The sequence below is a fragment of the Nelumbo nucifera genome, chromosome 1 (assembly GCF_055504915.1).
Source record: "Nelumbo nucifera cultivar China Antique chromosome 1, China Antique-T2T, whole genome shotgun sequence".
Taxonomy (NCBI): domain Eukaryota; kingdom Viridiplantae; phylum Streptophyta; class Magnoliopsida; order Proteales; family Nelumbonaceae; genus Nelumbo; species Nelumbo nucifera.
In genome coordinates this window covers 182374607-182391101 of record NC_142649.1, presented here as the reverse complement: position 1 = coordinate 182391101, position 16495 = coordinate 182374607, and the positions used below count along the sequence as shown (strand labels likewise).

The 16495-nt window shown below is 39.9% G+C and overlaps 1 protein-coding gene across 1 annotated transcript; it reads right to left on the bottom strand.

The window, feature by feature from the left end:
- Positions 1 to 1380: 1380 nt before the first annotated feature.
- Positions 1381 to 15305, bottom strand: ISPF (isoprenoid F). The gene is made up of 3 exons (XM_010263051.3): positions 14722 to 15305; positions 14498 to 14628; positions 1381 to 1807 (listed from the first exon to the last, which is right to left on the bottom strand). Exons 1-3 carry the CDS (start codon positions 15077 to 15079, stop codon positions 1574 to 1576), a joined length of 723 nt encoding a protein of 240 aa, XP_010261353.1. The 5' UTR covers positions 15080 to 15305; the 3' UTR covers positions 1381 to 1573.
- Positions 15306 to 16495: the final 1190 nt, after the last annotated feature.

Below are 16495 nucleotides of genomic sequence, written 5' to 3'. Positions count from 1 at the left end.
GAGCACTGGATTGGCTACCCAGTTCGGGTACTGGACCTCTCTAATGAAGTTTACTGCAATGAACTTCCCGATCTCCTCATCTACTACCCTCCACCTTTCTAGGGTGAGGTTCATGTTCCTTTGCCTGATTGGTGTGATTAAAGAGTTCACATTAAGTTTATGAGTAATTACTAATGGGTCTATGACGGGCATTTTTGCTGTCGACCATCAAAAAACATCTAAATTTTGAAACAAAAAACTTACCAATTGCAACCAAAATGGTTCTACTATGAGATTTAAAAATAAAAATCAAGAATTTTTAGGTGAAGTAAGGAGTACAAGTGTATTATGTGATAGGATATTTAGGCTGCATTTGACATTATTTTAAGGACTTATCTTCTTTTTGCAATTAAAAATTCAATATTCATAGGGGTAGTAACTCATTTTAAGTATACAGTACAACATCACATCAACTTCAATTAATCACACAATTATCTTTTTTATAAAGATAATAATAACAGAATTCCACCACCGCCAGGACAATTCATCTTAACACACAAGCTGGGATACCCCTCAATTTGGAGTCCAATAGGAGACTCCAAGTCTACACTTCTTTTCACGTCCATGATAACCCATTATTATTGGTCAGCCTAATTGATTTTTAACTATTTACATCTCTCTCTCTCTCTGAAAACATCTCTATTAGATAATTATAACTTAATTACAATTTGGGGGCCAGTTAACACGAATCCTGTCCCACCATTTTGGGGGCCAGTTAACACGAATCCTGTCCCACCATTTTGTTCTATCAAGGTCTCTGTCAAATGATGAGCCTTAAATCATTTTTTCTCCACTTCAATCCACAATTTTTTTGGTCTACCTTATGTTCATTTTAGGTTTTTCTGCTTGTACCAATTCCCACCTTACCAGCGCAGTCGTTAATTGTCGATGCGCATGAAAAAACAAATCTATCAACTTTACCACATATTGTCACCAATTAGAGACATTCTTATATCCTCTCTAATGTGCTCATTTCTGATTCTGTCTAACGTCTTTGTTAAACAGTTAAAGTGTGAAATTTCTTCTCACCATGATTATTTATCAAAGCCCGAAAAGTTTCAATTGTCCCACAAAGAAAAATAAGGATTCAAAAGAGTATTGTTATTATTACCTTCTAAAAATTAGGTGTTCAACTTGGGCCAGGTTGGGCTGGGAATTTGTTAAATTGTCAATGGAACTTAACCCTAACCTAAGCCCGATGTAGTTGAAATTCCTCAGACAGCCAACCTTGCAGCCCTAGTACAAATTCGTGTGGTTGAAGTTCACAGGAAATTTGGAGACAGACAGCTGTTCGAAGTTAAAGAGGACAATTGCAGAGCAGGTTTAAGTTTCTCATCCAGGTAGAAGCAACCCATTTTGATGCATATTCTATACCAACTGACCTACATCATCTTGAAAATTGAGCACATTACAGTGGTTGGTACATCCTCAACCATCTATTCAGAGGACAAAGCAATGTGATCTTTGTAAACAGCATAATAATGACAGTAACTTAAAATTCTCATCCGTGTGAAAAATTTAGGATTAGATTCCTTCACTTTCTCATTAGAAGAACCACAGTATGTGCTGCAATACTTCGGTTTTCCCCAAGGCTGTCAACCTTTTCATGAGTTTTTGCTTTGAGGTTAACGACAGAAGGATCTGCTCCGAGCAGCTCAGACAAGTTGGCCTTAATAGCTTCTTTGTGCGGGCTCAGCTTTGGTCTCTGCAGAATGAGAGTTGCATCCAAGTTTCCAAGTTCATAACCTGCCTCATGCATGAGCCTGACCTGAATTGGCTTCAAAACTTAATAATTAATATCACCTCAACATCACAGGATAATGCTATCAGCTACCTTCTTGCAAGATCTTAAGAAAGGCTATATTGGAATATGTCCAGAAATGATCTCTAAAAGAGCAAAAGGCAGAATATAAAGATGAAGCAGAAAGATAGCGTTCAAGAGCACAAGATGAAACTTTATCATACTTTATGATGTCATTATTTCAAGCTGCAATTCATTCAAATGTATACAATTAGAGAAACTTCTAGAGAATGATCACAAATAATACGGTTTGAACTCAAAGTAAAAATGCATGAAACAATGATTTTGCATCAAATATATATTTTACTGAATGCTAAAAACTGAAGAATTGTGATACCATATGCAGAAGGCAGAAGCATGTTCAGCTTGATGCCTGTCTATATAATATTGGATGGCACATTAGGAGCTACCTCGGATAACTTCCACCCCTTCTTTTACCTTTTAATTTTGAAGTTTCTTTTACATGCGATGTTGTGTCGTGATTCCTAAGTAACATAAGGCTGTGTTTGGTTTAAAAGAAAAGGTAGGGAAACCTAAGTGTCAGCCGAAATATAATTTACCCAGAACAATAACTTTGTCCTTTAATTTGGACTTATAAAAAGCACAAACAGATGGCGTAATGGCACTTAAAATTTTCACTTATGGTTTTCTTGCATAGCATGTATACAAAGAAACCAGGGGATGCCATGCAATGCTCCAAAAGGTTTTTTATCTCATTTCAGTTACCAAGCTAAGGAAGATGGAAGAAGATGACACGAGTCATTCTGTATTTTGTTTTTGTTGTATTTTTGCTTGTTTTATCGAGGTTTGTTTCTCCTAATTGAGGTCTGTATTGCTTGCCTTACCCTTATTGCCAAAGCTTGACATTTTCAATTCCTTGTCTTCAATAAAGTGCAGTTACCAGCCCAAGAAAGGTTATACGAGTAAATTCACACAAGTTGAAAGTTCTATATAATTTCAAAGTGATACCTTGTTAGAAGATAACCTTTTGTCAGATCTTCAAGCATCCACTAAATGGGTCACTGTTTGGTGCAATGACAAAACCTCAAAGACAGACAACCATGAGAAAGTAGGTTCTAGTTTGAGAGCAGCCATTTCATGCAAGAAAAGGCTGAAGGTTAGGTCCATATCCAAATCCAACCTACCCCTCCCAAGAGCCTGGACCAATATTGTATAGTGGCCCTTCAAGCATCCACTAAACTTTCAGTAGAGATTGCATCAGCTGTGACCATGGTTGCAGCACTTCCTTGCAACCCCCCCCCCCCCCCCGCCAAATTAGACACGGGCATGCCAGCCCTTTGTCAAAATTCAAAACATCAAATGACCTACTTTTTAAATATTTAATTGGGGATTGCAAGGAAGTGCTTTTACTGTGTCACAACAGACATGAACTCTTTTTAGTATGCTGCTGACTAGTTTTTATTCTTTTTTTTCTCATTTTCATTAATATTGAAAATTGTGTCAATGGTCAAAGTGGAGTCTGTATAGACCATAGGTTGTGGACTCAAGACTCAACTGGGAGAGACTACAGCAAAGTTGATTCAACTCCTAAGCCTGAGGACCTGAGTCATGGTATTGACTCCTTTCCATAAGATGGTCAATTCATGATATCAACTCAGCTCATTCCCTTGATTCAGCCAAGCCTCACACCTAGTGGCAATTATGTAAAGTTCCATGTGTTTATTTCAACCATTCAGGTTTGCAACAATCGGGGTTCAAAGTATCAATACACCCAATAAACACGAACATACGTATTGGGTGCTTTGGGTGTATCAAAAATTTTTTTCACATTTTGACCAGAGGCGATATTAATGTTGTTTAACATTTAAAACCATGCACCACTCAGTTGGTAGGATCTCTGAATCGTTGTAGCAGAGACCTGGATTTTTATTTTTTTTTATTTTTTTTTTGGGGGGGGGTGGAATATTAAGGGGATGGGAGATGGGCTACCCCCTGTTGTGTAGCCTTATGAGGCAAAATAAATTAATAAATAAAACAAAGCTGTGCTTTTTGGAAAATCCTTAAAAAAGGTGTATTGGAGACCTTCAAGAACGATACAGAGCATATTATATCAATACTTTGAACCTTGGCAACAAGTGAACATGCAGCATAGGATAAAACTACCTTGAACCTGGAATAGAGACTAAAGGAAGAAGATAACAAGTCATTAATCATCAAGGGAACTAAAGGGAGTAGATCTGCAATTTCAGGATTTTTTATTTTTTTTTGAAAAGTTAATGTAAGAATTTCATTACTACAACAGCAGAGACCAAAATATGTACAACTATAGGAAGCTTCTACACAATGAGAAGAAGCTGTAAGAAAAACCAAAAAAGAAAAGCAGACAAAAAAATTGTCTTATCAACTCATCACTCTGGCACACCTTATGGAACACATGTTGGTTGCACTATATCCAATTATCTAAATGATTGCCACTAGGATGGATAACCAGATCAGCTTGACTCTCCTATTATTTTCAGTTACAGAAAGCAGAACTAACCTTCTAATGGCACCTCTCTCAATTTCAAAGTTCCTCTCTCTCTCCCCTCCTTCTTTGGCTAATGTCCTTCACATCCTCTGTCTCTTTGTCACCTCTCACTTTTTCTGTACCATTTCTGCCCCTCTGCCTTGCTCTAAAAACAAAATCATGCAAATAGAGGCACCATAGGGATTTTTTGTTTCAGATTTTCTTCGCTCACTATTTGTTCTTTCTCCTTTCGTGTTTTCCCCAATTTGCAAGTACTTAAATCCTATTCATGTTGCCGTTAAATTCATAGTTAGGGTTTTGTTTCATAAATAATTTTCACTCTTGATTTCACAATTTGTCTACAATCATTAGATCTGATGATTAATGTGACATTTTTTGCATGCAGAATTGAGTCTTCAGATATTAGAAGGGAAGAGACAGTGGCTTGAATTTCAATGTGCTTCTCTGCATGTCCACCTCCCTCCCAGCTATAAAAGTTTTGCATGAAGAAGATTGTTATTGATTTGATCTGCACTGGTTTCAGTCCTAGAATGAAAGAGAAGAAGAATAGAAGAAGCGTGTGAGCGAGCGAGAGAGAGAGAGAGATAGAGAGAGAGAACCCTCGGTTCGATCTAGAGGATTCAAATCAGTTCTCTCTAGTCAACCAGGTTGTATTAATATGTTTCTAATATGAAGTACAATGACAGTTATGCCCCTAATTAAGTATGGGAAATGAAACTTAGGTGAGATATAAAACACGTAACACTAATCAATTAAAGTAAAACAAAAGGATCAAACTATCCTTTGACAGTCAACTCTAACACTCCCCCCTCAAATTGGTGACTATATGTCATATAGTCCCAGCTTGCTACATATGTAATCCACTCTTCCCCGACTCAACCCTTTGGTAAACAAATCTGCCCACCGACTTCCTGTGTTCACATGTGCAGTATTTATCACTCCACTAAGCACCTTTTCTCTTACAAAGTGGCAATCAACCTTTGTATTCTGTTCTTTCATGGAAAACTGGATTAGAGGAGATGTGGACTGCAGCTTGGTTGTCGCAATACAATTTCATAGGGCTGTCAACTGAGTACTCAATCTCCTGCAAGGGATTCTTTAACCATACTAATTCACATGCAATGCATGTCATGGTTCTATATTCAGCTTCAGCACTGCTCCATGCTACTAGAGTTAGCTTCTTGCTCTTCCATGTTAACAAATTCCCTCAAAGAAATATACAAATATCCTGTAGTGGATCTTCTATCAAATATTGAGCCAGTCCGATCAGCACCTACTAGCCTTCTATCTCAAGACTTCCTCCAGTGTTGTATAACAAATCATGACATAGAGCTCCTTTCAAGTATCACACAATTCTTAAAACTGCATTCCAATATGGAACCTGAGGATTCCACATAAACTATCTTACCAAACTAACTGCAAATAATATATCCAATCGAGTAATAGTCAAATAATTTAACTTCCTCACTAACCTCATGTACCTCCCACCCAGCCCCAGGATCCTCAAATTCCTCACCCGCTTCAGCATTTAATTTGACATTTGGCTCCATGGGTGTTTCAGTTGGCTTGACAGCCAACAATGTTGTCCCCTCTAGCAAGTCAAGAACACACTTCCTTTGGCACGAATTAATATCATGCTTTGACTCTGCTACCTCTATTTCCAACAAATACTTTAGTTTACCAAGATCTTTTGTTTGGAAGTTATCATTGCAAAAAGGCCTTCAGTCTGTCAATCCCCATCCTACCACTGCCAATTATAACAATGCCATCTACATATGCCACCAATAAAATCTTCCTGGCATCCAAATCATAGTTGAATACTGAATGATCAACCTGACACTATCTCATGCCAAAATCTTTTACCTTATTGATTCGATCTACACTAGTTTTAGTCCTAGAGTGAAAGAGAAGAATAGAAGAAGCATGAGAGAGAAGAGAAAGAAGAACTAAGAGAGATGTTAAAGTGTGCCGAATAGGGGTAGTTTAGTCTTCTTATGTTTGTTAAGTATCTTGCTTATGTGGCAATGTTATTAGAGTTACTCTGCCCCACACTTAAGTAAGGGCATTTTTGTCTTTGTAAAAATTATTAGAGTCTAATATAGATTAAGGGGGTCAACTGAAGGGGTAACCCATCAGATTTCGACAGACCCTTCTTCTTCTTCTCTCTTCTTCTTCTTCTTCTTCTCTTTCTGGTTCGGACTACTGTAGCACCAGTCGAAACATGGTATCAGAGCCATGCTTCTGACCTACTTCAGTTGGTAAAGCGCCTCAGCAGTGTTCGTGACTCTTCTCCTTCGTTTCTGGTCAATCAATGGAGAGAACTGGTTCGCCCTAGATCAGAAACACCACAACTCGTCTCTCTCTGCTGCGCATAACCTTCTTCAGCAAGGAAAGTGACTTCAGCAGTGAATGGTTGATTGATATTCTCAAAAGGAAGGTCGGTTTTCTCTTCTTCTAGTGTTACTGATATTTCTGGGTAGAAACCCTACAAGAAGTTGTTAGTATTGATTGGAACCTAGAGAACTAGGTTCATTGTTGCCCTAGAAAGGGTTGTGTGTGTAGTAGCCGAATGGTGTAGGGCTGTTGTGAGTTGTTGAATGGTGTAGGGCTGCTGTGAGTGGCCGAGTGGTGTAAGGTGGAATGCAGTGACCTTGCCAAGCTCTTTGTGGTTGTGTAATGCCCTCTTAAGTGTGTTAAACAAGTCTGAACTGGGTGTAGCAGTTTTGACTGTGTTATGATGCTTGTGATGCACATTTTTTTATTGAGTGGTTGTAAGAGGGCCTATTTGTGATTAGTGAGTGGTAATTTGATGCTTATGTGGGTCGTAGGTGTGTGAAGTCAGCAGTAGTGTGAATAAGAACAAGTGTGTGCTCCCACTGTTGTGTTTAGGGGCTGCAGTAGGTGCTGAAGTATCAAACTGTGAACAACATCAATCAGCTTGTAGCTGAGAAGTAAGGTTAGAGGCAACTGTGAAAGAGTACAATGGAAGCAATAGGAGATGGGTACAATGATCAGAAACCTAGTGTGGTTATTTCCCCCGACTACCTAGGGGTACAAATGACCTCAATTAAGCTGAATGGGGAGAACTATGTTCCATGGGCTAAATCAGTGGAAGTGTTTCTCAAGGCAAAGAAGAAAGTAAAGCATGTAAGAGATGAGAAGCCACCGGTTGACTCTCCAGGGTTTGATGATTGGGAACAAGAAGATGCTCAAATCATGACTTGGCTGTGGAATAGTATGGAGCCCAAAATTAGTGCCAACTTCATGTTCCTTGATACGGCTAAGGATATATGGGAGCATGCTAAGAAGCTATATTCTGGACAAGATAACACAACAAGAGTATATCAGCTTTATCAGGAGTACTTTGATTTACAACAAGGAACCAAAACACTAGAAGAGTACTATGCCTGCATGAAGAATATAAGGAATGAACTCAATGTCTATCATCCCCTCACTCCAGATATTAAAGTTCAGCAACAGCAAAGGGAACAACTAGATGTTACAAGATTTTTAGTGGGACTGAAGTCGGAATATGAACCAGTTAGAGCCCAAATACTGGGGGGCTCTACTCTTCCTACACTTGAGGAAGTATTCTCAAGGCTTCGTAGAATTTCTTTGGGACAAATTGAGAACCCCACACAGTTTGATAGATCAGCACTTGTGACATCTACAGGAGGTGGACATAGTACAAGAGGGGGTGGTCATGCTCCCAGAGGAGGCCGTGGCAATTCCATGATTGGTCGGGTTGGCCGTGACTCAGGGGGAGGCTGTGGCAGAGGAAAAAATAACTCTACAAGGAAGTGTATTCATTGTGGTAGGGAATGACACACAGTGAATTTCTGTTATGACCTACATGGCCCTCCCTCTAAATGGGTTAATCATGTTGTAGCAGGCGAGGTTGATATTAGTGACAGTAAACTGACAGGCCGAACTCCTCCCACATCTACATCTACCTCTGGGAGGGAGATGGTGAGTGTACCGCGTGATGAGTATGAACGGTTCCCTCAAACTACTTCACAGCATACCACTGCCACACTTGCCCAATCAGGTATTGCTTGCATGTCATCTAAAACTCCTTCCTGGATTATTGACTCTGGAGCCTCAGATCATATGACCGGGACTCCATGTGTGTTCTCTTCTCTTTCTGAAACCTCCACATCACAAACTGTTACACTTGCCAATGGGTCCTCATCTCCCATCTGTGGTGTTGGTAATGTTGACATGGCTTCTGTCCCCTTATCATCTGTTTTATATGTACCTAAGTTTCCATTCAATCTTATGTCTGTTAGTAAAATAACCAAGGCTCTTAATTGTTCTGTTACATTCTTTCCTTCCACTTGTGTTTTTCAGGATCTCAAGACGGGGAAGAAGACTGGTGGGGGGCATGAAGCTGGTGGATTGTATTACCTTGACGGTGGTAGATCTTCAATTGCACTTCAGACTTCCCTTACTCCTCTACAATAGCATTGCCGACTGGGACATCCATCTCTCAAGGTTCTCAAGATGTTGGTTCCGTCATTGAGTCAGTTGTCAGCTTTACAATGTGAGTCATGTCAGTTTGGTAAACACCGTCGTGTGTCCTTTAGTCCAAGAGTTGAGAGTCGTATGTTGAGTCATTTTTCTTTAGTCCATTCAGATGTTTGGGGTCCAATCAAAATAGAGTCTTATAATGGGTACAAGTATTTTGTCTCCTTTATTGATGACTGTTCAAGAATGACATGGATTTACTTAATGAAAGAAAGAAGTGAATTATTTTCCATTTTTCAAAAATTCCATGCTGAAATACGCACACAATTTGGTGTTCCAATCAAAGTTCTTCGTTCAGATAATGGTCGTGAATACTTTCTTACTTCATTTCAACAGTATTTAAAACAACATGGCATTATTCATCAGACCTCATGTGCTTTCACCCCTCAACAAAACAGGGTGGTTGAACGGAAGAATCGTCAACTCCTTGAAACTGCTCGGTCTATGCTTCACCACATGAATGTTCCTAAACGGTTTTGGAGTGATGCTGTACCCACTGCATGTTTTCTCATTAATCGAATGCCTCCTTTATTCTTCATGGTCGGTCCCCCTTCTCTATCTTGTTTCCCACTTTATCTCCGTTTCCATTAAATCCTCGTGTCTTTGGTTGTGTGTGCTTTGTCCACAATTTGAGTCCTGGAATAGACAAGCTAGATGCACGCTCAATTAAATGTGTCTTCCTTGGCTACTCTCGGACTCAAAAAGGGTACAAGTGTTATAATCCCATTACCTGAAAGTGCTATGTCTGCCCTGATGTCACCTTTTTTGAGTCAGTACCCTTCTTCTCCAGTCATGAAGCACCCTTGTCTTCACCCTTACCTCCCCTTCCTCTTCCTATCAGTGATCCAGTTCCAGAGGCTGTTGTTGGAGTAGACTCATCACCTCATCCAGTGCAGGTCACCACTGAACGACCACCGATCCGCCAAGTGTATACACGTCGAACGACACCGGCCCCTCCTCCGGCTTCTACCTCATCTGCGGATCCTCTCATGGCTCCTATTGCTGAATCTTCAGACCTTGACCTACCCATTTCCTTACGGAAAGGTAAACGCAATTCTACCCTCCATCCCATTTCCAATTTTGTTTCATTATCTCGTCTTTCTACCTCCCATTGCCAGTTTGTTTCACTTTTGTCCTGTATTTCCATACCTAACAATGTTCAAGAAGCTCTTAGTTCACCTGGATGGCGGCGGGCAATGGAGGAGGAACTTTCTGCTCTTCAACATACTCAAACGTGGGAACTTACTACTCTCCCACCTGGTAAGCATGTTGTGGACTGTAAATGGTTGTATACTGTGAAATACTTGCCAGATGGTAGTGTGGAGCGTCTGAAGGCCAGACTTGTTGCTAAGGGTTACTCACAGTTGTATGGAGTGGACTACATGGAGACATTCTCTCTGGTGGCTAAAATTGGTTCTGTTCGTGTACTCATTTCCTTGGCAGTTATGTATGATTGGCCTCTCTTTCAACTTGACATAAAGAATGCCTACATCCATGGTGATCTGGTGGAGGAGGTTTATATGGAGCAACCACCTGGGTTTGTTGCTTAGGGGGAGGTTGGTAAGGTGTGCAAACTGAAGAAGGCAATTTATGGGTTGAAGCAATCTCCACGTGGTTGGTTTGGGAAGTTCAGCGAAGTGGTGAAGAATTTTGGAATGAAGCAAAAGACCTTGGAACATTAGTGGTCTATGTGGATGATATTGTCATCACTGGTAGTGATAAATTGGGGATTGGCAAACTAAAGGTATTTCTGCAAAATCATTTTCAAACAAAAGACCTTGGAACATTAAAGTATTTCTTGGGAATAGAAGTTGCCAGGTCAAAACAAGGTGTAAATCTGTGCCAAAGGAAATATGTCATTGATCTATTGGAAGAAACAGAACTGTTAGGTGCAAAACCGGTTGAGACCCCTATGGAACCAAATGTTAAGTTGAGCAGTGATACAAGAGAAGTATTTGAAGATCCTGGAAGGTATAGACGACTAGTGGGAAAGCTGAACTATCTGACTATCACGAGACCCGACATCTCCTTTGCAGTCAGTGTGGTGAGCCAATTCATGCAGAACCCTCGTATACCTCACTGGGATGCAATCCTTAGAATTGTGAGGTATCTGAAAGGAGCTCCAGGCCGTGGGCTATTGTATAAACCAGGGGGAAAACTTGAAGTAGTTAGGTATACAGATGCAGACTGGGCAGGCTCAGTGAATGACAGAAGATCTACTACAGGCTATTGCACATTTCTTAGAGGAAATCTTGTGACATGAAAGAGTAAAAAGCAGACAGTTGTGGCCAGAAGCAGTGCTGAAGCCGAATATAGGGCCATGGCCCACACCACCTGTGAATTAGTGTGGTTGAGGAATCTCTTACAAGAAATTGGGTTTCACATGGATAAACCTATGAGATTATACTGTAACAACCAAGCTGCACTCCATATCTCTTCCAATCCTGTCTTACATGAGAGAACAAAGCACATAGAGATTGATTGCCACTTTGTGAGAGAGAAGGTTCTTGCTGGAGAGATAAATACAGAACATGTGGGCTCAAATGACCAGTGGGCAGATTTGTTTACAAAAGCTCTAAGCTCAGGGAAAGTGAACTATCTATGTAACAAGCTGGGATTATATGACATATATTCTCCAGCTTGAGGGGGAGTGTTAAAGTGTGCCGAATAGGGGTAGTTTAGTCTTCTTATGTTTGTTAAGTAGCTTGCTTATGTGGCAGTGTTATTAGAGTTACTCTGCCCCACACTTAAGTAAGGGCATTTTTGTCTTTGTAAAGATTATTAGAATCTAATATAGATTAAGGGGGTCGACTGAAGGGGTAACCCATCAGATTTCGACAGACCCTTCTTCTTCTTCTCTCTTCTTCTTCTTCTTCTCTTTCTGGTTCAGACTACTGTAGCACCAGTCGAAACAAGAGAAAACCCCGAGTTCGATCTAGAGGATTCAAATCAGTTCTCTCTAGTTGACCAAGTTGTATTTGTATGTTTCTAATATGAAGTACAATGATAATTATGCGCCTAATTATGGGACATAACACTTAAAGTGATATATAAAAAGGCATAACACTAATCAATTAAAGACAAAAGGACCAAACTACCCTTTGACGGTCGACTCTAACAAACTTCCTTTCTTGATTTCCATTTTCCACATTGTTTAGATGTCCTCTAAATAATACAGGACTGACTAACCAACTCAAACATATTTGTCTCTAAGCTTTCTCATTTTCCATAATTTGTTGACTCATCAATTCTTGGGGCTCTTGCCCATTTTAGATTTTATGCCCAGTTTTTTTGATAAATAATAGAGACAGCCTTAAGGGGCTAACTACAAAGTTTTCATTTGGGGAATGATGTATTGGTACTTTGCTTTGACCCATTTGCAAGGGTTCTTTTCCCTTTTATACAGGTTTACAAACTCAACTATTGAGCTTGGGCTGCTTGGGAGGCCCACAATTTAGCAAGAAATTCCAACAATAGATGTATATCAATCGAAGGGAGCTCCAAACTTGTCATTGACTGCCTTAGGAACAGGATCAAGCTGCCATGGATACTGAAGACCATCATTGACAACTGCAAGATGATATGCCAAAACTTCAATGGAGAAATTGACTATCAGCATGTCTATAGGGAAGCCAACAAAGAAGCAGATTGGTTAGCAAATCAAGCCCATATTTCTTCTGTACAATCTGGTTTGATTCCTAGAGCTTTATCCTTTATTAGTTGTATGGATTATTGGGGACATGCTACGCCCAGAGCTGTGTAGCCCCTCTTGTATCTCTCAATTTATCAGGAAAAAAAAAAGCATAGGAAGGCATAGAGTTATCACCATACAAAATAATCCTTCCTGCTCCCCTCCTAGCTAAGCTATCAGCCTCCACAATAAGATCCCAAGGAATCTATGGTATAAAGGTCAGTAAGGAGTTCAAAATATCTCTTATCTCATTAAGATGAGAGTGCCAAGATCCATGGGACAGATCCCAATCCATTAGCCCACCAAATGGAATTAACCAAAGCACCAAGAACTATTGAATGCTTTAAGCCAGTGAGCAAGGTGACCACTTCAGCTTTGAACTGGTGCACTGAAGAATCAAATTAGAAATCGACTCATATTGGTAAAGACCACCCAATGGATCAGGGATAGACCTCTACTCTTTGGTCTTATTCATCTTCAATCTTGTATGGTTCAATGATTCAATGATGCCTAATGTCTTGTAAATGGGTAAGCATGGGCTGTCTTGGAATCTCCATTAAAACAGTCTCTTTGGGGTCCTAAGGCCAGAGCTCAAGGAGATTGTCATTTGTTTTTTTCTTGTTTCTCTCTTTTGTGTCCTCTTCTACATGCTATGGCTGAATCCCGGATATTTTATCTATGCAAGCCTCATTTAGCGAACTAGTTAAAGCAGAAACTTTTTTTCCGAAGTGCAGTCCATAAGGATTCAGGATACAAATATACAACAAACCCCATCTAAGCTATCAATCTTATAGATCAAAACTCATCCACTTTTTATCCTTCCCTCTATCATTTACCATGTTTAAGATCAAAGGATTCCATAACCAATTTTATCCTAGAAGAACAATTTTGACTACCATATTCTATTCTAAGATCTATAAGAACATCCTTTACTTTCTTGGGAGATGAAATCGTGATTAGACACACTAATTTCTAGAGGCATACTAAAGATCAATATTTAAAAAGGCTTATGCCTCAAGGCAAAAGGCATATGCCTGAGAGTGGGGTGGCTCATAACTCAAAAGTGCCCAGGGGTTATAGCCTCGGGTTTGCACCATGAGGCTAAAGCCTTGCACCTGCAAGGCATATGCAGAAGGATGCAAAGCACAGTAAATAGCAAAGTTCTAGCCTCATTATTGCCAACCCACAACAGTTTAAAACATTAAAAAATGGAAAACATAATTTTTTAGTACATCACATCTGCTTGTACACTACATATATGGTATATGAGATCATTCCTGCCCTAACTAATATACGGCAAGAAAGGAGGTAATCCCTAATCCACGAGAAACTTCTTTGTTGGCAACCAGAAACATGTTGATAACACATATCTAACATGATAAAATTCCACCCGAAGCAACAAACCATCAGCATGAATAGCATAGGGATGGAAAAGAAGAGTGAGATGTTTGCAAGGAAAAAAAATTGTTGAGGATAAAGATGTTGTCAGGGGCAACATGAAAGGGGAAAATGAAGAATATATCTGAATATTGTTAATTTCTTGGGATTATTGTACAACATGTCAGCATCTGTGTAGACTATATCCAAGTTCAAACAAAAGGGTGCAGGATTTTGTTAAAGAAAAGGCAGTGATGCTACCTAATTTTTTAGAGGAAAACAGCATCCTAATGGCTTTTGGATCCAAAAAAAGAGGCAGAACTATTCATAAGAATAGCCTGTAATGGATGGATTTATAAAAGACACAAGAGCAGAAATTCACGCCCCGTGCATAACTGAATCAAACAGAATTACTAGGTTTGTTGTCTTGACAAGTGAACTGTGGAGCCCATCTAAAGAACATATCTAGATCCTAAGCAGTTAATGATAATCAAGATAACTTGAAAAAGAAGACGGAGAGCTCAAAGAAGCCCATGATGGAGTCAACTAATAAGCTAGCAATTAGAAAACACACCGCTTCTTTAATGAATACAGATGACGCCGCTCCTTTCCACTTAGGATCGTTATCAGGAAAGATTTGTCCAATGTCCGGAAGCCCCAGAGCACCCAAAATCGCATCTACCACGCAGTGAAGCAACACATCACCTGCAACAACGACAAGAACCAGAGGCTTCCCCCTTAGAATTATACTTGGAGTACATTCGATACCAAATTATACAATTAGAACCCTAGAATTACCATCTGAATGAGCTTCACAGCCCCTGTCGTGAGGGATATTAATCCCTCCGATGATGAGCGGGTACCCGGGTTCCAATCTATGAAGATCGAAGCCGTGGCCAACTCGGAACGGCAAAGACTTGGATGAATTTCTGCTCGTTGGTTCTTTCTCCACTTCGACAGAAGTGGCCGAAGCTGCCGTTAAGGGGGATATTGATGAAAGGGAAGGTCGAGAAGACGATGAGACACGACCGGGAGAAAAGTGGCTACCGTTGTTACAAGGACGGAAAGATGAAGATGCGATGGGAAGAAAGAGTGTCGGTTTTGCAGTAGTTTTGGCGGGAATTACAGAGGCGAAGATGGGAGAAGCCATTGCCATGGAAGCTTGAGAAGAAATAAGGGAGATATGGACCACAGAGGATTCTCTCTCCTGATGCAGTTATGCTTGTCAGCTCCAAAGTGACAAAGAGGTCACTTCTGGCTTATATTCGCGCCATATTTTAAGGTTGGTAGGGCTGGGTTGAAAATAGCTTGCAGTGTATAATTACAGCAGTCTGTGGTGACTGTGAAACGCCTTGTATTGGTGACTTGGTGTGAGGAAGATAAAACGAATTTGTTTTTTATAACAGGATAAATGCTAGCAAAACGGATTGGTCGATCCGTTTAGGTACGGTCTCTTCGATGATCACCATGTCTTGCATTCTTGCTACATCGAAAATATATTTGATCCACAAAATGCACCACGTCACGGCGTTCACACCACCGTAGAGAGGAACGGTTTGACCAACCTGTATGGCTAGTTTTCCTCATCCGCAAAGAATGGTATAGATAGAACGTTCTTCTCCTCTAGCTCCACAGACCACACTCCAGAGTTTTGTCCGATCAATGATTGGGTCACCCGTGGTTGAATCACTCAATCACCTGTTGTCTAATATGTTGAAATGCATAGCCTATGATAGATCAGAACCATTGATATTGAGGCAGGTTTTCTGAATGTGGCATGTGTAATATCTGGGCCCATTGGAGGTTTACACATCATCCGAAAGCTCATAATTCATAAATAGATTTGTTTTGGGCATATTTGATGTATAGAAATTGTTAGAGAGGTGGAGGAGGCATGGACAGAGATTAGATACAGATTCTAGTGAATGAAATATGGCATTGGAATTCTGGAGTTCGTGTTTGGTAGAGATATAGCGTGGGTTTTGTTTTTATGGGCGTTTCGTGATAGGTATTTATTAAATCGCTGTTATGGCATTTTTAAATCATCATTTTTAGTATTATATTCATCCGTACGTATTGATATTTATAAAATTGGGTTTTGATTTATATGTGCACCAACCGTTTGAGGAAATTTTATTTTAATACTTTTCCCAATAGTTGAGGGTTTATTCATTGTTCCGCTGATGTAGTGCCCAGTTGCCCATAAATGATTTGTCAACTACTTTTATCAATTTTGAAGACAAATCAATTACAAATATTTAGTTAATAATGAGAAGCTATATCAAGCGCATGCATATTCATTGTAAGCGATGGAAGCGGGGCATTGGTGGGGGGAGGGTAAATCTCCTAAGAACAAAACACTTTCCAACACTACCAATATAACCTGATATTGCACATCTCATGAGGTGGGTCCCACTTCTATGGTGGGTCTTAGTTTCATAGCAATATGTACAAACCTTTGAAAGCCATAACTTTGCACTTTGATGTTTGATTGGGGTAATCTTTTTTTTATATATTTTGAATAACTTTTCAAGATCTATACGTCCCAAGGGTCTTAGGCACCTTGCCTTGA

Excerpts from the sequence above, each read along its gene's own strand:
- ISPF (XM_010263051.3), bottom strand. The coding sequence starts at position 15,079 with ATGGCAATGGCTTCTCCCATCTTCGCCTCTGTAATTCCCGCCAAAACT. Across the intron at positions 14,629-14,721 it reads CTGTGAAGCTCATTCAGATG|GTGATGTGTTGCTTCACTGC; the intron begins GTAATTCTAGGG and ends TCGTTGTTGCAG. Across the intron at positions 1,808-14,497 it reads CTGTATTCATTAAAGAAGCG|GTCAGGCTCATGCATGAGGC; the intron begins GTGTGTTTTCTA and ends AAGCCAATTCAG.